General features: G+C 54.2%; 1 protein-coding gene across 1 annotated transcript in view; it reads left to right on the forward strand.

Annotated features, from left to right (window-relative positions):
• EBF4 (EBF family member 4) overlaps window positions 1-24801 on the forward strand; it is a 208346-nt gene that overhangs the window by 134328 nt on the left and 49217 nt on the right. The window contains exons 7-10 of the mRNA XM_073562825.1: window positions 2760-2841; window positions 14886-15003; window positions 15226-15359; window positions 16923-17049. Coding sequence (XP_073418926.1) covers window positions 2760-2841; window positions 14886-15003; window positions 15226-15359; window positions 16923-17049 — 461 coding nt within the window. The remainder of the gene's footprint in view (window positions 1-2759; window positions 2842-14885; window positions 15004-15225; window positions 15360-16922; window positions 17050-24801) is intronic.

A 24801-nucleotide genomic window follows, 5' to 3' on the forward strand; every position in this document is an offset into this window, starting at 1 on the left:
GGAGAGGGGAGGCTCCTAATAATGGTGGGAGAGGGGAGGCTCCTAATAATGGTGGGAGAGGGGAGGCTCCTAATAATGGTGGGAGAGGGGAAGCTCCTACTAATGGTGGGGGAGGGGAGGCTCCTACTAATGGTGGGGGAGGGGAGGCTCCTAATAATGGTGGGGGATCTCATGTGATCCCCCCTCTTCCCTCTTATATGATTCCCCTCTTCGCTCCCACCTGATCCCCCTTCATCGCTCCCATGAGATCCCCCCTCTTCGCTCCCACCTGATCCCCCTCCTCGCTGTTTTGTGATCCCCCCCTCTTTGCTCTCACCTGATCCCCCTTCATCGCTCTCATGAGATCCCCCCTCATCGCTCTCATGTGATCCCCCTTTTCCCTCTATGATCCCCCTCTTTGCTCCCACCTGATCCCCCCTCTTCGATCTCATGTGATCCCCCCTCTTTGCTCTCATGTGATCCCCCCTCATCGCTCTCATGAGATCCCCCTCTTTGCTCCCACCTGATCCCCCCCTTCGCTCTCATGTGATCCCCCCTCTTCCCTCTTATATGATCCCCCTCTTCGCTCCCACCTGATCCCCCTCTTTGCTCTCATGTGATCCCCCCTCTTTGCTCTCATGTGATCCCCCCTCATCGCTCTCATGTGATCCCCCTCTTTGCTCCCACCTGATCCCCCCCTTCGCTCTCATGTGATCCCCCCTCTTTGCTCTCATGTGATCCCCCCTCATCGCTCTCATGTGATCCCCCTCTTTGCTCCCACCTGATCCCCCCCTTCGCTCTCATGTGATCCCCCCTCTTCCCTCTTATATGATCCCCCTCTTTGCTCCCACCTGATCCCCCTCTTCACTCTCATGTGATCCCCCCTCTTTGCTCTCATGTGATCCCCCCTCATCGCTCTCATGTGATCCCCCTCTTTTTGCTCCCACCTGATCCCCCTTCATCGCTCTCATGTGATCCCCCCTCTTTGCTCTCATGTGATCCCCCCTCATCGCTCTCATGTGATCCCCCTCTTTGCTCCCACCTGATCCCCCTTCATCGCTCTCATGAGATCCCCCCTCTTCGCTCTCATGTGATCCCCCCTCTTTGCTCCCACCTGATCACCCTTCATCGCTCTCATGTGATCCCCCTCTTTCCTCTTATATGATCCCCCTCTTCGCTCCCACCTGATCCCCATTCATCGCTCTCATGTGATCCCCCCTCTTTGCTCCCACCTGATCCCCCTCCTCGCTCTCATGTGATCCCCCCTCTTTGCTCCCACCTGATCCCCCTCCTCGCTCTCATGTGATTCCCCTCTCTTCGCTCCCACCTGATCCCCCTCCTCGCTCTCATGAGATCCCCCCTCTTCCCCTCTCATGTGATCCCCCCCACTTTGCTCCCACCTGATCCCCCTCTTTGCTCCCACCTGATCCCCCTCTTTGCTCCCACCTGATCCCCCTCTTTGCTCCCACCTGATCCCTCTCATCGCTCTCATGAGATCCCCCTCTTTGCTCCCACCTGATCCCCCTCTTTGCTCCCACCTGATCCCTCTCATCGCTCTCATGAGATCCCCCCCCTCTTTGCTCTCATGTGATCCCCCCCTCTTCCCCTCTCATGTGATCCCCCCTCTTCGCTCCCACCTGATCCCCCTCCTCGCTCTCATGTGATCCCCCCTCTTCCCCTCATGTGATCCCCCCTCTTTGCTCCCACCTGATCCCCCTCCTCGCTCTCATGTGATCCCCCCTCTTTGCTCCCACCTGATCCCCCCTCTTCCCCTCATGTGATCCCCCTCATCGCTTTCATGTGATCCCCCCCTCTTTGCTCCCACCTGATCCCCTGATCCCCCTCTTTGCTCTCATGTGATCCCCCCTCATCGCTCTCATGTGATCCCCCTCTTTGCTCCCACCTGATCCTCCTCTTTGCTCCCACCTGATCCCCCTCTTCCCCTCTCATGAGATCCCCCCTCTTTGCTCCCACCTGATCCCCCTCTTTGCTCCCACCTGATCCCTCTCATCGCTCTCATGAGATCCCCCTCTTTGCTCCCACCTGATCCCCCTCTTTGCTCCCACCTGATCCCTCTCATCGCTCTCATGAGATCCCCCCCCTCTTTGCTCTCATGTGATCCCCCCCTCTTCCCCTCTCATGTGATCCCCCCTCTTCGCTCCCACCTGATCCCCCTCCTCGCTCTCATGTGATCCCCCCTCTTCCCCTCATGTGATCCCCCCTCTTCCCCTCTCATGTGATCCCCCCTCTTTGCTCCCACCTGATCCCCCTCCTTGCTCTCATGTGATCCCCCCTCTTTGCTCCCACCTGATCCCCCCTCTTCCCCTCATGTGATCCCCCTCATCGCTTTCATGTGATCCCCCCCTCTTTGCTCCCACCTGATCCCCTGATCCCCCTCTTTGCTCTCATGTGATCCCCCCTCATCGCTCTCATGTGATCCCCCTCTTTGCTCCCACCTGATCCTCCTCTTTGCTCCCACCTGATCCCCCCTCTTCCCCTCTCATGAGATCCCCCCTCTTTGCTCCCACCTGATCCCCCTCCTCGCTCTCATGCGATCTCCCCTCTTTGCTCCCACCTGATCCCCCTCCTCGCTCTCATGCGATCTCCCCTCTTTGCTCCCACCTGATCCCCCCTCTTCCCCTCTCATGAGATCCCCCCTCTTTGCTCCCACCTGATCCCCCTCCTCGCTCTCATGCGATCTCCCCTCTTTGCTCCCACCTGATCCCCCTCTTCCCCTCTCATGTGATCCACTCTCATCGTTCTTCTTTTTTCTGTCTTAGGTTTTTCTTGAAGTTTTTCCTAAAATGCAACCAGAACTGTCTGAAGAATGCCGGGAACCCGCGGGACATGAGGAGATTTCAGGTGAGACCCCGTGATCCTTGCGTGCTCAAGTTTTCATGTTATCGTAAACCTTCGCCAGCTGACTACAATTCCCATCATCCCTCTGTGTCCTCTTGTCGTCTCTCCACACCTCAGTGCTTCATCACAGTAACTAAAATAGGAGAATAAATTATTGGGGGCTCATCCGGGAGGGGATGTAGTGTGACCTCAAACTGCAGTACCAGGTGTGGCCATTAGGGTGTCGTCCACCATGATTTACACTGCAGGCTGCACTTAGAGATGAGGGTATATTACAGATCACCTTGTATTTTCTCCCCTTATACACTGTTGACACCGTATTACTATTGACTGATCCATCGCTCCTGTGCGGTGCTGGAAGGGTTAAGGCGCTGGATGTGAGCAGAAACTTCAGCTATATTCTCACAGCGGGGGGCTCGCCTGCTCATTAGGGGGCTTCTGAAAGATCTGATAATTATCACATCCGAACCTGATTAGCTCCCACTTCATTTACATTCCTGCATGGAGGAGAAGCCGCATTCCTGCCCCTGCCAGGCCTGGTACTGGGGTCACCTATGTGTGTCAGGAGGACCCGCCGCTGTGCCCCTGTCTGACCTGGTACCAGGGTCACCTATGTGTGCCAGGAGGACCCCCCGCTGTGCCCCTGCCAGGTCTGGTACCGGGATCACCAGTGTGTGCCAGGAGGACCCGCCGCTGTGCCCCCGTCTGACCTGGTACCAGGGTCACCTATGTGTGCCTGGAGGACCCCCCGCTGTGCCCCTGCCAGGCCTGGTACCGGGATCACCAGTGTGTGCCAGGAGGATCCGCCGCTGTGCCCCTGTCTGACCTGGTACCAGGGTCACCTATGTGTGCCAGGAGGACCCCCCGCTGTGCCCCTGCCAGGCCTGGTACCGGGATCACCAGTGTGTGCCAGGAGGATCCGCCGCTGTGCCCCTGTCTGACCTGGTACCAGGGTCACCAGTGTGTGCCAGGAGGACCCCCCGCTGTGCCCCTGCTAGGCCTGGTACCGGGGTCACCAGTGTGTGCCAGGAGGACCCGCCGCTGTGCCCCTGCCAGGCCTGGTACCGGGGTCACCTGTGTGTGTCAGGAGGACCCACCGCTGTGCCCCTGCCAGGCCTGGTACCGGGGTCACCTGTGTGTGTCAGGAGGACCCACCACTGTGCCCCTGCCAGGCCTGGTACCGGGGTCACCTGTGTGTGCCAGGAGGACCCGCCGCTGTGCCCCTGTCTGACCTGGTACCAGGGTCACCAGTGTGTGCCAGGAGGACCCCCCGCTGTGCCCCTGCCAGGCCTGGTACCGGGGTCACCAGTGTGTGCCAGGAGGACCCGCCGCTGTGCCCCTGCCAGGCCTGGTACCGGGGTCACCTGTGTGTGTCAGGAGGACCCACCGCAGTGCCCCTGCCAGGCCTGGTACTGGGGTCACCTGTGTGTGTCAGGAGGACCCGCCGCTGTGCCCCTGCTAGGCCTGGTACCGGGGTCACCTGTGTGTGTCAGGAGGACCCACCGCAGTGCCCCTGTCTGACCTGGTACCAGGGTCACCTGTGTGTGTCAGGAGGACCCACCGCTGTGCCCCTGCCAGGCCTGGTACTGGGGTCACCTGTGTGTGTCGGGAGGACCCACCGCTGTGCCCCTGCCAGGCCTGGTACCGGGGTCACCTGTGTGTGTCAGGAGGACCCACCGCACTGCCCCTGTCTGACCTGGTACCAGGGTCAACTGTGTGTGCCAGGAGGAGCCCCTGCTAGGCCTGGTACCGGGGTCACCTATGTGTGCCAGGAGGACCCCCCGCTGTGCCCCTGCTAGGCCTGGTACCGGGGTCACCAGTGTGTGCCAGGAGGACCCGCCGCTGTGCCCCTGCCAGGCCTGGTACCGGGGAAACCAGTGTGTGCCAGGAGGACCCGCCGCTGTGCCCCTGCCAGGCCTGGTACCGGGGTCACCAGTGTGTGCCAGGAGGACCCGCCACTGTGCCCCTGCCAGGCCTGGTACCGGGGTCACCAGTGTGTGCCAGGAGGACCCGCCGCTGTGCCCCTGCCAGGCCTGGTACCGGGGTCACCTGTGTGTGTCAGGAGGACCCGCCTCAGTGCCCCTGTCTGACCTGGTACCGGGGTCACCTGTGTGTGTCAGGAGGACCCACCGCTGTGCCCCTGCCAGGCCTGGTACCGGGGTCACCTGTGTGTGTCAGGAGGACCCACCGCACTGTCCCTGTCTGACCTGGTATCGAGGTCACCTGTGTGTGCCAGGAGGACCCCCCGCTATGCCCCTGCTAGGCCTGGTACCGGGGTCACCTATGTGAGCCAGGAGGACCCCCCACTGTGCCCCTGCTAGGCCTGGTACCGGCGTCACCAGTGTGTGCCAGGAGGACCCGCCGCTGTGCCCCTGCCAGGCCTGGTACCGGGGTCACCAGTGTGTGCCAGGAGGACCCGCCGCTGTGCTCCTGCCAGGCCTGGTACCGGGGTCACCAGTGTGTGCCAGGAGGACCCGCCGCTGTGCCCCTGCCAGGCCTGGTACCGGGGTCACCTGTGTGTGTCAGGAGGACCCGCCGCTGTGCCCGTCTGATCTGGTACCAGGATCACCAGTGTGTGCCAGGAGGACCCGCCACTGCGCCCCTGTCTGACCTGGTACCAGGGTCACCAGTGTGTGCCAGGAGGACCCGCCGCTGCGCCCGTCTGATCTGGTACTGGGGTCACCTATATGTGCCAGGAGGACCCCCGCTGTGCCCCTGCCAGGCCTGGTACTGGGGTCACCTGTGTGTGTCAGGAGGACCCGCTGCTGTGCCCCTGTCTGACCTGGTACCAGGGTCACCTATGTGTGTCAGGAGGACCCGCCGCTGTGCCCCTGTCTGACCTGGTACCAGGGTCACCAGTGTGTGCCAGGAGGACCCGCCACTGTGCCCCTGTCTGACCTGGTATCGGGGTCGCCTATGTGTGCCAGGAGGACCCGCCGCTGTGCCCCTGTCTGACCTGGTACCGGGGTCACCTATGTGTGCCAGGAGGACCCGCCGCTGTGCGCCTGCCAGGCCTGGTACCGGGGTCACCTGTGTGTGCCAGGAGGACCCGCCGCTGTGCCCCTGTCTGACCTGGTACCGGGGTCACCTATGTGTGCCAGGAGGACCCGCCACTGTGCCCCTGTCTGACCTGGTACCGGGGTCACCTATGTGTGCCAGGAGGACCCGCCACTGTGCCCCTGTCTGACCTGGTATCGGGGTCACTAGTATGTGCCAGGAGGACCCGCCGCTGTGCCCCTGTCTGACCTGGTACCGGGGTCACCTATGTGTGCCAGGAGGATCCGCCGCAGTGCGCCTGCCAGGCCTGGTACCGGGGTCACCAGTGTGTGCCAGGAGGACCCGCCGCTGCGCCCCTGTCTGATCTGGTACTGGGGTCACCTATATGTGCCAGGAGGACCCCCCGCTGTGCCCCTGCCAGGCCTGGTACTGGGGTCACCTGTGTGTGTCAGGAGGACCCGCCGCTGTGCCCCTGTCTGACCTGGTACCAGGGTCACCTATGTGTGTCAGGAGGACCCGCCGCTGTGCCCCTGTCTGACCTGGTACCAGGGTCACCAGTGTGTGCCAGGAGGACCCGCCACTGTGCCCCTGCCAGGCCTGGTACTGGGGTCACCTGTGTGTGCCAGGAGGACCCTCCACTGTGCCCCTGTCTGACCTGGTACCGGGGTCACCTATGTGTGCCAGGAGGACCCGCCACTGTGCCCCTGCCTGACCTGGTACTGGGGTCACCTGTGTGTGCCAGGAGGACCCGCCACTGTGCCCCTGCCTGACCTGGTACTGGGGTCACCTGTGTGTGCCAGGAGGACCCGCCACTGTGCCCCTGCCTGACCTGGTACTGGGGTCACCTGTGTGTGCCAGGACGACCCGCTGTTGTGCCCTTGCCATACCTGGTATCGGGGCCACCTATCTGTGCTTGGAGGACCCGCTGCGGTACCCCTGTCAAACTTGGTACTGGGTTTACCTGTGTGTGCCAGGATGACTCGCTGCTGTGCCCCTGCCAGGTCTGTTACCGGGATCACCTGTGTGTGCCAGAAGGACCCTCCGCTTTGTCCCTTTTAGGTGTGATACCGTGGTCATCTGTGTGTGCCAGGAGGACCCTCCACTTTGTCCCTTTTAGGCCTGGTACTGTTGTCACCTGTGTGTGCCAGGAGGGCCCCCTGCTGTTCCCCTGCCAGACCTGGTACCTGGTTCAACTATGTGTGCCAGGAGTACCCACTGCTGTGCCCCTGCCTGGCCTGGTACCACAGTCACCTGTGAGCGCCTTGAGGACCCACCGTTGTGCCCCTGTCTGACATAGTACCCGGGTCACCTGTGTGAGCCAGGAGGACCCGCCGCTGTGCCCCTTCAAATTTGATACTGCGGTCACCTGTTTGTGCCCAGTAGGACCCACTGCTGTTCTCCTGCCAGACCTGGTACCAGAGTCACTTGTGCGTGCCAGGAGGACCCGCTGCTGTGCCCCTGCCAGACCTGGTACCTGGGTCACCTATGTGTGCCTGGCTCTAGGGATATACAGGGCTTACGTTCCTGCTCGGCGATTGGTGTGGAACTTATATAGGGACGGTGCTGGAGAGCAAAACCTATGAGATTTCTGTGTTTGTTGGCAGTGGCGCTGGAGCCAGCATGGTTGATGCGGAGTTTGCCGGAACTCATGGGCTGGCTTGCTGTACTTTAGCTAAGCGGATTCCCATCTTTGCCATCGACTCAGCGCCACTTGCACAGAAAGCTCTGACTCAGATTGTACATAATGTCAGACTGAGGGTGGGGTCGGCTCATTGTGAGATACTTTCTTGCTATATCCTGGACGGTCTTCCCACCCCAATTGTATTTAGTCTTCCCTGGTTGGTGAGACATAATCTGTTGGTGGACAATTAAGTGGGCGTTCAGTGGGATGAGCCCTGTTCCATGTGGTTTTTCTTAAGACAACCGGGCCAGCAGACGAGCACCCACTGACCCTCGTGTGTCCACATGGCCGCACTCACACCAAAGTCTCCATTCCTCCACTCTCCTTACCATGGCCAGATTACCTGCAGCTTCCGACAATCCTGTGATTTCACGTTCTGTCGAGGTTCCACAGTAGCTTGGAGCAGTTTCTCTGGGTTTCCAATTCTGCCCCTCGGGGCTGTAACACTCGTGGAGGCTGCCGCCTCCTAGCGTGGCTGAATGCTCGCAGGTGCTTCTTCAGCCCTGACCGGATCCTGGAGACCGTGACCACAAACCAGTCACTCAGTCCATCCTCGTTCAGGAACTGAACATGCAAATTAGGCTTCTGCCGGAGGGAGCTGGCACTGATGTTCACCTCATATCCGGTTTGTTTCTCTATGACGAAACTAAAGTCTTGTCCACGGTCGTAATACATCACCGTCTCCTGGGTATTCGCTGGGCTAATTTCTCCCTACCGAGGCTGTCCAGTGGGCGTTGGAGTCAGTATAAAATTGACCCACTCAGACTCCTAAAATATATAATACATTTGGAAAGGTTCTAAAATGTCCTATAAATGTCTGTTCTGTCCCTGATCTAAGGATCTCGGCTTTTAGTGTACATGAATCTGTGCTGCACTTTATGTACATGCGCAGTAGTGACCAGTGCTGTGGATTCGGAGTCGAAGTTGGGAGTAAGGGAACCTGAGGAGTTGGAGGTTTGGCTTACCTACTCCACATCCCTGACAGTGGGGCCTGGATCCACTGCTCTTTTTCTTTTTAAGCCTTGACCATGCCTCAATCCACCTGGTTTGAGGGATAAAGGGGTATACAACCTGGGTTGGAATTCACCTTCGGGCTAAATGGGGTAGCCTTCAGGATTGTAATGGGACCCTTCAGCATGGGTGGGGAACCCATCGGACACTGGGACAACAAGGATTTAAGGTGTTCGGCTCGTCTGCGTGCCAGAGACTGAGCGGGGGTGTCAGCCTCCAATTGTGAGACGAAGGATCAGGTGACCTTCTCCGCCAAACAGCCGAGCTTCACCTCTAGCTCCATTAAGGCCATAAACCTCCGTCATTCACTGCGTCCCGGTCTTCCTTAATTGGGTACACCGTATCAGAGCATGGTGCTCTCCATTCATGCTCTTCAGTTCACCGCCTTGTCTTCTAGCTATTGCTTCTTCCACCTAAAACCCACAAATGGTGCTTTTTCTTCCATTGCCCGAGGCCCATTATGGCCCCACCTTTTGCTGTGTGATGTCCTCTCTGACTCACCATGCCATTTCTTGATTGTCTCTGCCCATTTCCTTGGGCCACACCTTACAGGGCGGATCTTTATATTTTTCTCACTCTATGGCTCCCGCACTACCTCTTGAAGGTCTGGACACCATTTTGCGCTCTTTTTCTCCTTTTCACGGTGGGAGGGTTCATCTCGTCATTTTGCGCCACTCCCTGCCATTTTGCAGTACTTGTTGCACGCCATCTTTCCTGTAACTCGAGTCTTCCCTGCACTGCGTTGTTCCTTCAGCTGTAAGACTCTATCCTGCCGACTACGCCGTGACACAGAGCTGTAGCCGTGGGCGAGGCACTCGTCTTCAGTGTGCTACATGAATGTGGGGGTCCTGGCTGGGTGTGCGGACTGGTGCTGTGAGGTCCTTACTCCTATGCAGGCAGCATGTGACCGATAGAGTCCGCTTGCCAGGACCAGATGTTCTACAGTTCAATGAGGGAGACCACCAGTTACTAATAACCTCTACTGAACGGTAACTTGGTAAGACTTATATACAAGGGATAGTGGGTGCAAAGTCTTCTGGATTTTTCCTTTACAGTATGAAGCATTTTCCCTGCAGGATCCTTACTCGCTAGTTTACTCCAGAGCTTTCTTTGACCACTGTTTCTCCCTACTTTGCTAGAACCCAGCTTTAATGTTACAGTCCAAATGAACAAATCTCCTTCCCTTGGTGTTCCGTGTTCTATTTCTTCCACTATTGGATCCCTGGCTCTTCCGCTCAGGACCCTTAACTAGTCCCCGTCTCTCAGTTCTGACAAGGTCCGTTACCGTCTGCTTTAAAAGCTCAAGGTCACGTGGCTAGGAGTCCTCTCCTAGGAACCGTCTCCGGAAGGCTCGTTGGTCACTTTTGTTAAGAATCACACTATCCCTTCTTCTCTGTCTTCTCTCACTCAGGGTCACCCTTTATGAAGCTCTGCTCACTACTCTTTTCAAACTCTTACTCCACAACTAACATGGAGCAGTCTCCTTTCTTAACATTAACCCATCCCACTGTGGGCTAGTCCCAAACATTAATTCTTACTTAACTATCTACACCCCTACACTGCCTATCCTCTAACGCTATGCCTTACACTGTACACTATACATATTACACTATACTATCATTACTCATCCTACATTACTATACACTGTGCATAACCATATCACAATGCATTACATTTCACACTACACATTACTTAGTTACAAATATACAATAAATACAAAAGACGCATGAAGTAATACACACGTGCAACGTGATTGGCGTCTTCAAGGTTAGAACGTGACAGCACAGTCCACCACCCTTACATATACACCCAGTTTTGTGCCCAGACACATGCGATGCCGGCACTATATCCGGACACATGAGATACCGGCACTGTACCTGGATACATGCGATACCAGCACTGTGCCCACAATACCCCCAGCTCTTTACCCGGATACATGTGACACCAGCACTGTACCCTGTGGAGACACGGGGAGTCGGCGGGCGCCCCGGTCCGCTAGCTGAAACCGCGTGAACCAGGGCTTATACACCACACGCCCCTCTCCTTTTAACGGGGGCATAATACTACTCAGGCAACACAGGGTGAAGGTAAAACAGTGTGGCAATACTTTATTGAAACACAAAACAGGCAGATAACACATAGAACAGTCTCCGCAAAATACCCAAGATGGTGCACATTAGAGTCTCACCCTTCCTCTGACCCGCCGGGATAATGGCAGCTGTGACTTCAGAACATCCAGGGCCGACTACCCCACCTGTGGCACCCACAGAGAGAAGGTAACGACAAGCGTAGGAAGATGACAGTTTATTGTGGTACAAGGACAGGTGACCGGAGGGTCATAACCTGGCTTCTCCGAACATCTCCATGGAGCAAGGCAACCAGCGGGTCTCAATCCTGGCTTTCTCCAAATTTATCCATAGGTTCCAGGTGACCGGCAAGTTTCAACCTGGTTTTCACAATCTTATCCATGGGTGTGCAATGGTCAATGGGGCAGATCTGTATTCTTCCAGCGGGGGCCGAGGTCCACTAAGTTGGCATCTTGTAGAATGTCACATCTGTATCTCTCATGATGGAGCCATGATGTCTTAGGTGCAGTCCTGTAGACTCTCTGGATGGTTTGAATGTCTGCATGTCTGGGCTGAATATCTGTATCTCTATACAGAGGCATATAACCTCTTTTTATCATTTAACAAGTGTCTTTCATTCCATATTTACAGGTAATGCTGATAAGAAAGAATCATAGAATTGTAGAGTTGGAAGGGACCTCCTGGGCCATCTGGTCCAACCCCCTGCTCAAAGCAGGATTCACTAAATCATCCCAGTCAGATGTCTGTCCAGCCTCTGTTTGAAGACTTCAATTGAAGGAGAACTCACCACTTCTCGTGGCAGCCTGTTCTACTCATTGATCACTCTGTCAAAAAGTTTTTTCTAATATCTAATCTGTGTCTCCTCCCATTCAGTTTCATCCCATTGCTTCTAGTCTTTCCTTGTGCAATTGAGAATAAAGTTGATCCTTCTACAATGTGACAGCCCTTTAGATATTTGTAGACAGCTATTAAGTCTCCTCTCAGTCTTCTCTTTTGCAAACTAAACATTCCCAAATCCTGCAACCTTTCCTCATAAGACAGGGTTTGCAGACCGGTCACCATTCTGGTCGCTCTTTTCTGAACTTGCTCCAGTTTGCTGATGTCTTTTTTAAAATGTGTTGCCCAAAACTGGACACAATATTCCAGATGAGGTCTGACCAAAGAGGAGTAGAGGGAAATAATGACTTCACGTGATCTAGACTGTATGCTTCTGTTAATACATCCTAGAATTGCATTTGCCTTTTTTGCTGCTGCATCACACTGTTGACTCATATTCAGTCTGTGATCTATTAGTATACCCAAGTCTTTTTCACATGTGCTGTTGCTTAGCCCTATTCCTCCCATTCTGTATATGCTTTTTTCATTTTTATTGCCCAGATGTAGTACTTTGCATTTCTCCCTGTTAAAAACCATTCTGTTAGTTGCTGCCCACTTCTCCAGTTTATTTATATCTTTTTGAATCCTCTCTCTCTCTTCTCTAGTATTAGCTGTCCCTCCTAGCTTTGTGTCATCAGCAAATTTAATCAGTTTACCCTCAATTCCTTCATCTAAATCGTTGATAAAGATGTTGAACAATACAGGGCCCAGGACAGAGCCCTGTGGTACCCCACTTGAGACATTCTTCCAACTGGATGTGCAGCCATTTACGACCACTCTTTGGGTCCGATCACTAAGCCAGTTATGAATCCACCTAACAGTTGCCTTGTCCATTCCATACTTAGTCATTTTTTCAATAAGGATTGTATGAGAGACTTTGTCAAATGCTTTGCTGAAGTCAAGATATACTATATCTACAGCATCAACTCACATTGTTTGATTATGTAATCGATTTCCATAGATTTTCCTCCTCTGTTTTGAATGCTAACAAACTGACTGGTATGGACAATGTATAATTGGCATATCAGCAAACATCACTAGTCATCAAAGATAAGAGCACAATATGTTATATGAAATGTCAATCTACAAGTCAATATTACCGGCTTTCACAAGCAAAAGTCTGTTTTCTTGACTAACCAGAAAGAAAAACACAAATTCAAAAGTCGCCATATAGATAACAGTCTATTCCTCCTGGCTTGCTAAAATAGACGTCTGGTTAATTAAGATACAATGCTGTGTCTTCACATACCTGTGTACATACAATACCGGCACTGTACCTGCATACATGTGAAACCGGCACTGTGCCAAGATGTAGAGTGGGTACGGAAAGTATTCAGGCCCCTTTAAATTTTTCACTCTTTGCTTCATTGCAGCCATTTGGTAAATTCAAAAAAGTTCATTTTTTTCTCATTAAGGCCGGGTTCACATTGCATTAGGGGCTGTGCGCTGACGGGATCCGTTACATAGCGACACAAACGCTATGTAACGGATGTGTTAAGGCACCCATTACCCGCAATGACAGCATCGCATCCTAACGTATCCCAAAATCGGCATGCGTTAGCGATTATGCGTTTCTTCATGACGCACCCTCGAACAGGGTCTGCAGAGTTTTTGGGTGCGTTGGGACTAGCACACAGTGAACGGACGTGTTCGCTGTGCATAGACCTGTATGGGCTAATGCATGGTAGCGCATGCTAACGAGCTGCTACCATGCGTTAGCGCATACCGTTAGCGCTAGGTCACAAATGATGTGAAAAATGACATCTGCGTTAGAGCATCCGTTTAACGGATGCCCCTAACGCAATGTGAACCTAGCCTAATGTGCACTCTGCACCCCATCTTGACTGAAAAAAAACAGAAATGTAGAAATTTTTGCAAATTTATTAAAAAAGAAAACTGAAATATCACATGGTCATAAGTATTCAGCCCCTTTGCTCAGTGTTGAGTAGAAGCACCTTTTGAGCTAGTACAGCCATGAGTCGTCTTGGGAATGATGCCACAAGTTTTTCACCCCTGGATTTGGGGATCCTCGGCCATTCTTCCTTGCAGATCCTCTCCAGTTCCATCAGGTTGGATGGTGAACGTTGGTGGACAGCCATTTTCTGGTCTCTCCAGAGATGATCCATTGGGTTTAGATCAGGGCTCTGGCTGGGCCGGTCAAGAATGGTCACAGAGTTGTTCTGAAGCCACTCCTTTGTTATTTTAGCTGTGTGCTTAGGGTCATTGTCTTGTTGGAAGGTGAACCTTCGGCCAGGTCTGAGGTCCAGAGCACTCTGGGAGAGGTTTTCATCCAGGATATCTCTGTACTTGGCTGCATTCATGTTTCCTTCAATGGCAACCAGTCATCATGTCCCTGCAGCTGAAAAACACCCCCATAGCATGATGCTGCCACCACCATGTTTCACTGTAGGGATTGTATTGGGCAGGTGATGAGCAGTGCCTGGTTTTGTCCACACATACTGCTTAGAATTATCATCAAAAAGTTCTATCGTCGTCTCATCAGACCAGAGAATCTCATTTCTCATAGTCTGGGAGACCTTCATGTGTTTTTTAGCAAACTATGCGGGCTTTCATATGTCTGGCACTGAGGAGAGGCTTCCATCAGGCCACTCTGCCATAAAGACCAGACTGGTGGAGGGCTGCAGTGAAAGTTGAATTTGTGGAACTTTCTCCCATCTCCTTACTGCATCTCTGGAGTTCAGCCACAGTGATCTTGGGGTTCTTCTTTACCTTTCTCACCAAGACTCTTCTCCCACGATTGCTCAGTTTGGCTGGACGGCCAGGTCTAGGAAGACTTCTGATGGTCCCAAACTTCTTCCATTTAAGGATTATGGAGGCCATCGTGCTCTTAGGAACCTTGAATACTGCAGAAATTCTTCTGTAACCTTGGCCAGATCTGTACCTTGCCACAATTCTGTCTCTGAGCCCCTTGGCCAGTTCCTTTGGCCTCATGATTCTCATTTGGTGTGACATGCACTGTGAGCTGTGAGGTCTTATATAGACAGGTGTGCGCCTTTACAAATCAAGTCCTATCAGTGTAATTACACACAGCTGGACTCCAATGAAGGAGTAGAACCATCTCAAGGAGGATCACAAGGAAATGGACAGCATGGGACTTACATATGATTGTCTGAGCAAAGGGGCTGAATACTTATGACCATGTGATATTTCAGCTTTTCTTTTTTAATATATTTGCAAAAATTTCTACATTTGTTTTTTTCAGTCAGGATGGGGTGCAGAGTGCACATTAATGAGAATGGCTGCAATGAAACAAACAGTGATAAATGTAAAGGGGTCTGAATACTTTCCGTACCCACTGTATACACATCTCTGCCGTATACAGTATATATTTCTTTCCTTGTAATGACCCTGTACGCTTTCCTTTTGTATCGCAGGTCGTAGTCTCCACTACGGTGAACGTGGACGGACACGTCCTCGCTGTGTCAGACAACATGTTTGTACATAATAACTCAAAACATGGACGCCGTGCGAGGAGACTCGACCCGTCAGAAGGTGCGTCCATCTATTCTGCATATCATTATTGGGGTCGTAATTACAGGGGTGGTCTGGACAAAGCCTCCTGGAAGTTCTCTGTCTGACCAGCTGGCTGTTATCCCAGGTTATAGCGGCACACTGCATGTTGTGGGGTCGTCTCATAATCGAGATCCAGATGGTGGGAATTACTGGACGATAGTCATAGCCTTTTACTTCTGATATTTCTACATCTGTCTGCAGCAGCCACTCCCTGCATCAAGGCCGTCAGTCCCAGTGAGGGTTGGACCACCGGTGGGGCCACCGTCATCCTCATCGGAGATCACTTCTTTGATGGTTTGCAGGTGGTGTTTGGTACTATGCTGGTGTGGAGTGAGGTAAGAGATGGCGCCGGTGTGTAACAGGGGTCTCTCTTCACACATACTCAGGGGTCAGGCCAGGGGTCTCTCATCACACATACTCAGGGGTCAGTGTGGGGGTCTCTCATCACACATACTCGGGGGTTAGGGTGAGGGTCTCTCATCACACGTACTCAGGGGTCAGGCCAGGGGTCTCTCATCACACGTACTCAGGGGTTAGGGTGAGGGTCTTTCATCACACATACTCGGGGGTCAGTGTGGGGGTCTCTCATCACACGTACTCGGGGGGTCTGGGTGGGGGTTTCTCATGACACTTGGGGCCAGGGCGGGGGTCTCTCATCACACATACTCGGGGGTCAGGGTGGGGGTCTGTCATCACACATACTCGGGGATCAGGCCGAGGGGGGTCTCTCATGACACCTGGGGCTAGGGCGGGTGTCTCATCATACATACTCGGGGGTCTGGGTGGGGGTTTCTCATGACACTTGGGGCTAGGGCGGGGGTCTCATCACACATACTCGGGGGTCAGTTTGGGGGTCTCTCATCACACGTACACGGGTCAGGGTGGGGGTCTGTCATCACACATACTCGGAGATCAGGCTGAGGGGGCTCTCATCACACATACTTGGGGGTCAGGGTGGGGGGTCTCTCATGACACCTGGGGCTAGGCCGGGGGTCTCATCACACATACTCGGGGGTCAGTGTGGGGGTCTCTCATCACACGAACATGGGTCAGGGTGGGGGTCTGTCATCACACATACTCGGGGATCAGGCCGAGGGGGCTCTCATCACACATACTTGGGGGTCTGGGTGGGGGTTTCTCATGACACTTGGGGCTAGGGCGGGGGTCTCATCACACATACTCGGGGGGTCAGTGTGGGGATCTCTCATCACACGTACACGGGTCAGGGTGGGGGTCTGTCATCACACATACTCGGGGATCAGGCCGAGGGGGCTCTCATCACACATACTTGGGGGTCAGAGTGGGGGGTCTCTCATGACACTTGGGGCCAGGGCGGGGGTCTCTCATCACACATACTCGGGGATCAGGGTGGGGGTCTCTCATGACACTTGGCGCTAGGGCGGGGGTCTGTCATCACACATACTCGGGGTTCAGGCCGAGGGGGTCTCTCATCACACATACTTGGGGGTCAGGGTGGGGGGGTCTCTCATGACACTTGGGGCCAGGGCGGGGGTCTCTCACCACACGTACTCGTGGGGTCAGGGTGGGGGTCTCTCATGACAGTTGGGGCAGGGAGGGGGTCTCTCACCACACGTACGCGGGGGTCTGGGTGGGGGTCTCTCATGACACTTGGGGCCAGGGCAGGGGTCTCTCATCACACATACTCGGCGGTCAGTGTGGGGCTCTCTCATCACACATAGTCGGGTCAGGGTGGGGGTCTCTCATCACACATACTCAGGGGGTCAGGGCATGGGTCTTTGCTTGTAACCCATCTTCCAACTCGGCTTGGGGATATTTCCTTATGAATGGCTCCTCATGTAATCTTCCACAGTAATAACTCAATTATTTGGGGTGTCTCTGCTCTTGTCCTACTAACTGTTCTTCTGTCCTCTCCACAGCTGATCACCCCCCATGCTATCAGAGTACAGACGCCCCCCAGACACATCCCCGGGGTGGTGGAGGTTACCCTGTCCTACAAATCCAAGCACTTCTGTAAGGGAGCCCCAGGACGATTCGTCTACACAGGTGAGAAATGGTTAATTTAATATATATCCAATATATAGCGCTGTCATAAGTCTGAAGACGGACACACGGTTAGGTTGCCGGGGGAAGGGCAGAAGTCTGGAGCATAAGGGGCAGTAGTGTGGAGAATAAGGGGCAGGAGTGTGGAGAATAAGGGGCAGGAGTGTGGAGAATAAGGGGCAGGAGTGTGGAGAATAAGGGGCAGGAGTGTGGAGAATAAGGGGCAGGAGTGTGGAGAATAAGGGGCAGGAGTGTGGAGAATAAGGGGCGGGAGTGTGGAGAATAAGGGGCGGGAGTGTGGAGAATAAGGGGCGGGAGTGTGGAGAATAAGGGGCGGGAGTGTGGAGGATAAGGGGCAGGAGTCTGGAGGATAAGAGGCAGGAGCGTGGAGGATAAGGGGCAGGAGCGTGGAGGATAAGGGGCAGGAGTCTGGGAAAAAAAGGGGCAGGAGCGTGGAGGATAAGGGGCAGGAGCGTGGAGAATAAGAGGCAGGAGCGTGTAGGATAAGGGGCAGGAGCGTGTAGGATAAGGGGCAGGAGCGTGGAGGATAAGGGGCAGGAGCGTGGAGAATAAGGGGCAGGAGCGTGGAGGATAAGGGGCAGTAGTGTGGAGACTAAGGGGCAGGAGTCTGGGGAATAAGGGGAAGGAGTGTGGAGGATAAGGGGCAGGAGCGTGGAGAATAAGGGGCAGAAGTCTGGAGGATAAGGGGCAGGAGCGAGGAGAATAATGGGCCGGAGCGTGGAGGATAATGGGCCGGAGCGTGGAGGATAATGGGCCGGAGCGTGGAGGATAATGGGCCGGAGCGTGGAGGATAATGGGCCGGAGCGTGGAGGATAATGGGCCGGAGCGTGGAGGCTAGGGGGGCAGGAGTGTGGAGCCTAAGGGGGCAGGAGTGTGGAGCCTAAGGGGGCAGGAGTGTGGAGCCTAAGGGGGCAGGAGTGTGGAGCCTAAGGGGGCAGGAGTGTGGAGCCTAAGGGGGCAGGAGTGTGGAGCCTAAGGGGGCAGGAGTGTGGAGCCTAAGGGGGCAGGAGTGTGGAGCCTAAGGGGGCAGGAGTGTGGAGCCTAAGGGGACAGGAGTGTGGAGCCTAAGGGGACAGGAGTGTGGAGCCTAAGGGGACAGGAGTGTGGAGCCTAAGGGGACAGGAGTGTGGAGCCTAAGGGGACAGGAGTGTGGAGCCTAAGGGGACAGGAGTGTGGAGCCTAAGGGGACAGGAGTGTGGAGCCTAAGGGGACAGGAGTGTGGAGGCTAAGGGGGCAGGAGTGTGGAGGTTAAGGGGAAGGAGTGCTTAACCAAACGTCCCCACTCATCGGCAAGTCTCTCTGGCAGGAGGACTCCAGCTGAACTGACTGGAATTTGGGCGGTCTGGTGAGGTTCAACCCCCCTTCTCTCTCAGTTATAACTTAACTAAAAAGGTTATGATAACCATATCTTAATGGGGGAAGCTCGTATGAACTCACCGAGGGTATCATGTTTCCCAGTGTAACGAACCCAACAAGAAAACATCAAGAATGCACTAGATAGGACACTCCCATTTCGGAGCAATCCATATCTCAATTTCTGGAAGTCCGAGAATCGTGAAACTTAGGGGTTTAGAAAGCTGGCTTCGTGCCCTTTGCAGAAATGTGAGTTTCATATCTCTGTCTGAAGCGAAGTGCGCGCTAGGCTTCTTTTAATATTTCCTATACCTGTATTCAAGCTTCATGGTTTCAGAACAAAGCAATGCTTTCCCTTGCAGGGGGGAAGGCTGCGAGAGGAAATGGACGGTTTCATGTTACCAGCAAGCACAGAGCTGATAAGGAGGGGGGTTGCAGCTACATGACAGGCTCGTCTCCTCAGTGTGTAGCAATGGGAGATTTCTAGAAGGTTCTAGAAACATCATACTTTACTTTACCATACAGATCTTACAGACATTTTACATTACACCTCCCCCTTTTAGAGGGCGCAACGGAGACATTACTTCTCGGTAATCGGCCATGCGCACCTCAGCGGGTTCGCCCCGGCGGGACAACCCATCGGAATTACCATGTTCACTGCCCTTTTTGTGTTGTACCGTAAAATCGTACTGTTGAAGGGCAAGGCTCCAGCGGAGCAACCTTCCATTGGTTACGGACACTGTGCGCAACCAGCTCAGAGGGTTGTTGTCAGTTACCACCGTGAAGGTGCGCCCGTACAGGTAGGGCTGCAAACGTTGCAGTGCCCACACCATGGCCAGACACTCCTTCTCGATGGTGGCGTCTGCCACTTCCCTCGGCTAAAGTTTCCGGCTCAGGTACAACACGGGGTGCTCCTGGTTCCCTGAGTCGACCTGGCTGAGCACCACACCGAGACCAATTGCACAGGGCTGCTTTCAAAGCTTGGAAGGCCACCTCACAGTCATCTGCCCAGTTGACTGTTTGGGGTAGCCTCTGCTTGTTGAGGTCAGTCAAGGGTTTTGCAAGGGCGCTATAGTCTTGAACAAACCGCCTATAGTACCCTGCAGTGCCCAAGAAGGACTTCACCTGTTTCTGGGTCCTGGGGGTGGGCCAGGATGCGATTGCGTCCACCTTTTCTGGCTCCGGACTCATGGAACCTCCGCCTACCCGGTGCCCCAGGTAGTGGACCTCGCTCATGCCCATCTGGCACTTTTCCGGCTTGATAGTCAGGCCTGCCTGGTGAAGATGCTTGAGCACCTTCTGGAGGTGCTGAAGGTGTTCCTCCCAGGTGGAACTGAAGATGGCGATGTCATCCAAGTACGCCACCGCGTACTCCTCCAGTCACCGAAGCAGGTGGTTGACCATCCGCTGGAAAGTGGCAGGGGCATTTTTCATGCCGAAGGGCATGACCGTGGACTCGTACAGTCCAAAGGGGGTGATAAATGTGGATTTCTCCTGCGCCTCAGGGCTCAGGGGAATCTGCCAGTATCCCCGACTCATATCCATGATGGATATGTACCTTGCTTTTGCCAACCGCTCAAACAGATCCTCGATGCGCGGCATCGGGTGGGCATCAGAGGTTGTGATGGCGTTGAGCCCCCCGTAGTCCACGCAGAACCGGGTGGTTCGATCCTTTTTAGGCACGAGAACTACAGGTGAGGCCCACGTGCTTTTTGACCGTCGAATTACCCACAGCCTTAACATCTCATTGATCTCTTGGCGCATGACTTGTTGCACCTCCTCAGAGATCCGATAAGGTGTTTGCCGTAGTGGGGCGTGATTCCCGGTGTCCACCTCATGAACCTCTAACTCCGTCCTCCCAGGTCGGTTGGTGAACACAGCCCGGAAGGGTTCCAGGGCTTCCACCAACTGCGACCGCTGGGATACGGTTAGCAAACCACTTATCTCCATGTCCTCAATGGACCCATCGGCCTTGGCTTGGGCCAGCATGTCCAGGAGGGGATCTTCTGCCCCATTCTCGGGCAGGTTGCAGACCGGTACGACGCAAGCTTCACGTTCGTGGTGCACCTTCAGCATATTGACGTGAAAGGCCTTGGGCCTACCCCGAGCATGGTCAAGCGTGACCACGTAGGTGACCGGGTTGAGCTGTTGGTGGACGACGTATGGGCCTTCCCAGGCTGCCTGAAGCTTATCCATTGGTACGGGGACCAGCACCCACACCTTTTGTCCCACCTGGTAGGTCCGCTCCCGGGCGTTCTGGTCGTACCAGTGCTTCTGGTCAGCCTGAGCCTGCGTCATGTTGTCATGCACCAACTGCGTCAAGGTCTGCATCTTGTCACGGAAGCGCATGACATAATCCACGATGGACACTTCTGTGGGGTTTGGCTCATCTTCCCAGGATTCTCTTATCAACCCAAGGGGTCCCCGGACTCGCCTGCCATACAGGAGCTCGAATGGGGAGAACCCGGTCGAGGCCTGCGGAACTTCTCTGTAAGCGAACAGCAGGTGTCGGAGGTACCGCTCACAGTCGCGCCCTTGGGTCTCAACCAGCCTGCGGAGCATCTGTTTGAGGGTACCGTTGAAGTGTTCACACAAACCATTAGTCTGTGGGTGATACGCACTCGATACCAGGTGCTTCACCAGCATTTTCTCACAGAGAGCCTCCATTAGGCGAGACATGAATTGGGTTCCTTGATAGGTAAGCATCTCCCTGGGAAATCCTACCCTTGAAAAGATGGTCACCAGTGCGTCAGCCACCTTATCTGCCCTGGTTGAAGGCAGAGCTACTGCCTCTGGGTACCGGGTAGCGTAGTCTACCACGGTGAAAATGTATTGCTTTCCAGAGCTGCTGGGGATGGCCAGCGGGCCTAAAATGTCCACCGCGATTCTCTGGAAAGGCTCCTCTATCACCGGCAAAGGAATAAGGGGAGCCTTAAGAGCAGGCCCCGTCTTACCCACTTTTTGACAGGTGTTACAGGTGCGGCAGTATTGTGTTACATCTGTCCCCATCTTGGGCCAATAGAAGTGTTGAGACAGCCGTGCCTTTGTTTTGCTGATCTCCAACTGTCCAGCGAGTGGAATCTCATGGGCAATCCGCAACAACTCAGTTCTGAACTGTAGGGGGACGACCAGCTGTCTTTCCCTCAACCACTCCTTTTGGGAATCTCCGGGTACTGTCTCCCGGTACAACCTTCCTCGTTCCCAGAACACCCTCTCCTTGACAGACTCGGAGGTGGGCGTCTCGGCGAGACCTCTCAATTTCAGAGCAGCCTGGAACTCCTTGCTGGAGGCTGCCAGAAGTGACGTTAGGGTTCCTTCCTTACTGGGACCCTCTGGAACCGGTTCTGGGGTCACCTCTGGTTCAGTCTCTCCTGTAGCAGAAGAGGGTCCAGAAGGCAGGGCGCTACCCGCCATCTGGGCACTCTGACTGCGTGTTACAGCTGCTATGTATGCTGTCTCCCTGGGGATTTCTACAGACCCACCAATCGGCGCTGCTATGGGCCCTACCTCCCCATCCACCCCTAACACTCCGGGAGCAGTGCTACTTATGGGTCAGTTACCTTCCTCGGTGGCACTGATCAGCTGCATGGCATTACCTTCCTCATGGTCCCCATGCACTTCACCATTTCCCTGAGCACCGTTGCTTGCTCCTGCCAGGGGTTCCTCGGCCGTCTCACTCCGAAGAGTGACGGGGCTGAGCACTTCGGTACCTGTGGACACATCTACCGTCTCAAAGAAATGGTTAACAGGTTCAGTCGGCACAGATACATCATCATCATCATTATCATTCCTAGGAAAAGAATGGTTATCAGATTGCTTTGGTACATTCACATCAGCATCATTCCTGGGGAAAGAATGGTTGTTAGTTGCATCATTTCTCATCAAGGCATTAGCAGCTAACACATTCAGTTTCCCATCATCATCATCAACACCAGGGTTAACGTTACCCTTATTATCAGATTGGGGGAGGGTGTCAGGGACATAGTATGCAACAATTCTCCCCAAGTCAGTCCCCAATAAAACATCAGTGAGCAGGTTTTCAGACACTCCCACTTCCCTCACCCCGCTCCCAGCACCCCAGTCAAGAAATACCCTGGCCATTGGCAAGGGACAACGGGTACCCCCGATCCCGGTATTAGGGTTTTACCCTAAACAAACTCTTCAAGGGCCGCCAGTCCAGGACGGATGAGGGTTCGTTCAGCCCCGGTGTCCTTGAGGCCAGTAGCAAGACGGGCCCCCACCTGGACAGGTTGAACGTCATTGTCAATCCTCCCAACCACACCTCCCAACAAAAGAACAGAGGCGTTGGGCCCAGAGGCCTTGGCTGGGGGGTTCTTCGGCTTTTCCGCACAGGTGTAACTGAGGTGACCAAGCCACTTGCAGTGGAAACACAGGCGACTGTCAGTAGTAGGCCTGGTGTTGGCAACAGGGACAGGGCCTCCGGAGAGACGGCTAGCTGGGGCACTGGGGTTGGTTGCAGGCTTACCCCCTCTCCAACTGGTGGTGACTGGCCTCCGCGTCTCTGGCTTCCGGTTGGTCTCGTAGTTGTCAGCGATCTGTGCCGCTTTGTACGCATTCGTTGGTTCGCGGTCCAGGATGAACTGTCGGACCTCAGCTGGGCAAAGATGTAGGAACTGGTCTTTGATCATCAGGTCCCATAGCTGCTCAAAGGAATCAACGGACAGACCATGGATCCACTGGTCAAAGTGGGTCACTGTAGCTATCGTGTGGGCCACGTTGGAGGTTCCGGAACTTCTTTCGGTATACTTCAGGTGTCAGCCGGTATTTGGTGATCAGAGCCTGCTTGATGGCATCATAGTCGTCGTCTTCTGACGGCAGAGAAGCAAACGCCTCCAGAGCTTTGCCTTTTAGCCCTGGGGTCAAGTACCTGGCCGATTGGACCTTATCCAGCCGGTACTGTCGGCAGGCTTTCTCAAAGGCTCGCAGAAACATGTCCAAGTCCCCATCCTTTTCCATCACGGGAAAATGCTCTGGCCGGGGTTTAAGAGTCTGGATGCTGCTGGGCTCCCTACTTCGGGCTGTGGGGGCCTTCCACCCCCGCTGGAGCATCTCCAGTTCATGGGCCCTGTGAGCTTCTCGTTCAGCCTCTCTTTTGGCTCGGGCCTCCTGCCGATTTTGCTGGATCAGCCTCACCCGTCCCTCACTGTCTTCGGCAGGGAGTGCGTCCAAGGCCGCTTGCAGGTAGGGGTCCAGCGTGCTCTAGTTGAATGTGGGGCCAGTGTTCAGTAGTGGAGCCTCTGCTGCAGCCCCATTGTCACTTGGGCCAACTTCTGCGCCCGCTGGGTGTTGTCCAGCTGCACCAGAGCCGCGATCAATTGATCTCTGGTTTTGCTTGTGGCGTCAATGCCTCGGTACGTGCATACTGCAGCAAGGTTTTCCTTTTTCTGCTGTCTGTACCAGTGTTCTCCTTTTGCCGCCATGGTTGCCAAATAAAAGATAGAAAAGAAAAACGAAGAAGAAGGGAGGGAATACTTGCAAGTACACAAAAATGTCTCAGGACTATTAACCACTGAGTCTGTTCTCCAAAACCTCTGATGCAGGATTCCCGCAGGAACCATGCAGGTTTTTAGTGAGAGGAATGATTGCTCAAACCAAATCACTAATGCTCTAGGATTATCCCACCGCTGCCACCAAATATCTGACGAGCAGCGGACCGCTGCCGCCAAATTGGTCATGATCCCACCACCGACACGGGTTTGTCAGCGGACGGAAGGACGTGACGCACTGCCGGCACACGGCTATCACAGGCACAGTGGGGGCTTATCTTAGTTATCCCACCACTGGCACCATGTGGTGCCAAAATCTTGAAATTTGCCGATGATATGACACTGATTGGTCTCATCAGGGGAAATGCTGAAGACTTGTATCGGAGTGAGGTGGAAAGAATATGTGACTGGTGTAAAGCCAATAATCTTGTACTCAACACTAAAAAAACTGCTGAGATGGTTGTGGATTTTAGGAAAGATCAACATGAGATACTTCCAATCTACATCCATGACGAAGTGGTTCTTAGGGTCACAGAGACCAAATTCCTTGGTGTTATCATCTCTCATGATCTTAAATGGGGGAAAAACGTGGATGCTGTTATAAGACAAGCACAACAGAGGATGTTCTTCCTGCGTCAGCTGAAAAGATATGGTTTGTCTAAGAATCTGCTGATCTTATTCTTTAATGCTGTCATCAGATCTGTGATTTGTTCCTCTCTGATAGTCTGGTATGGGGGAGCCACTGCGCATGACAAACTCCGCTTACAAAGGACTTTCAGAACAGCAGAGAGAATTATAGGATCCCCCCTGCCTAAAATCCAGGATCTTTATGATAAGAGTATTCGATCCCACGCATTGAAAATTTCATCCGATC

This window comes from Dendrobates tinctorius, unplaced genomic scaffold (genome assembly GCF_039654945.1).
Source record: "Dendrobates tinctorius isolate UK_male_01 unplaced genomic scaffold, ASM3965494v1 ptg000367l, whole genome shotgun sequence".
In the NCBI taxonomy this organism is placed as follows: domain Eukaryota; kingdom Metazoa; phylum Chordata; class Amphibia; order Anura; family Dendrobatidae; genus Dendrobates; species Dendrobates tinctorius.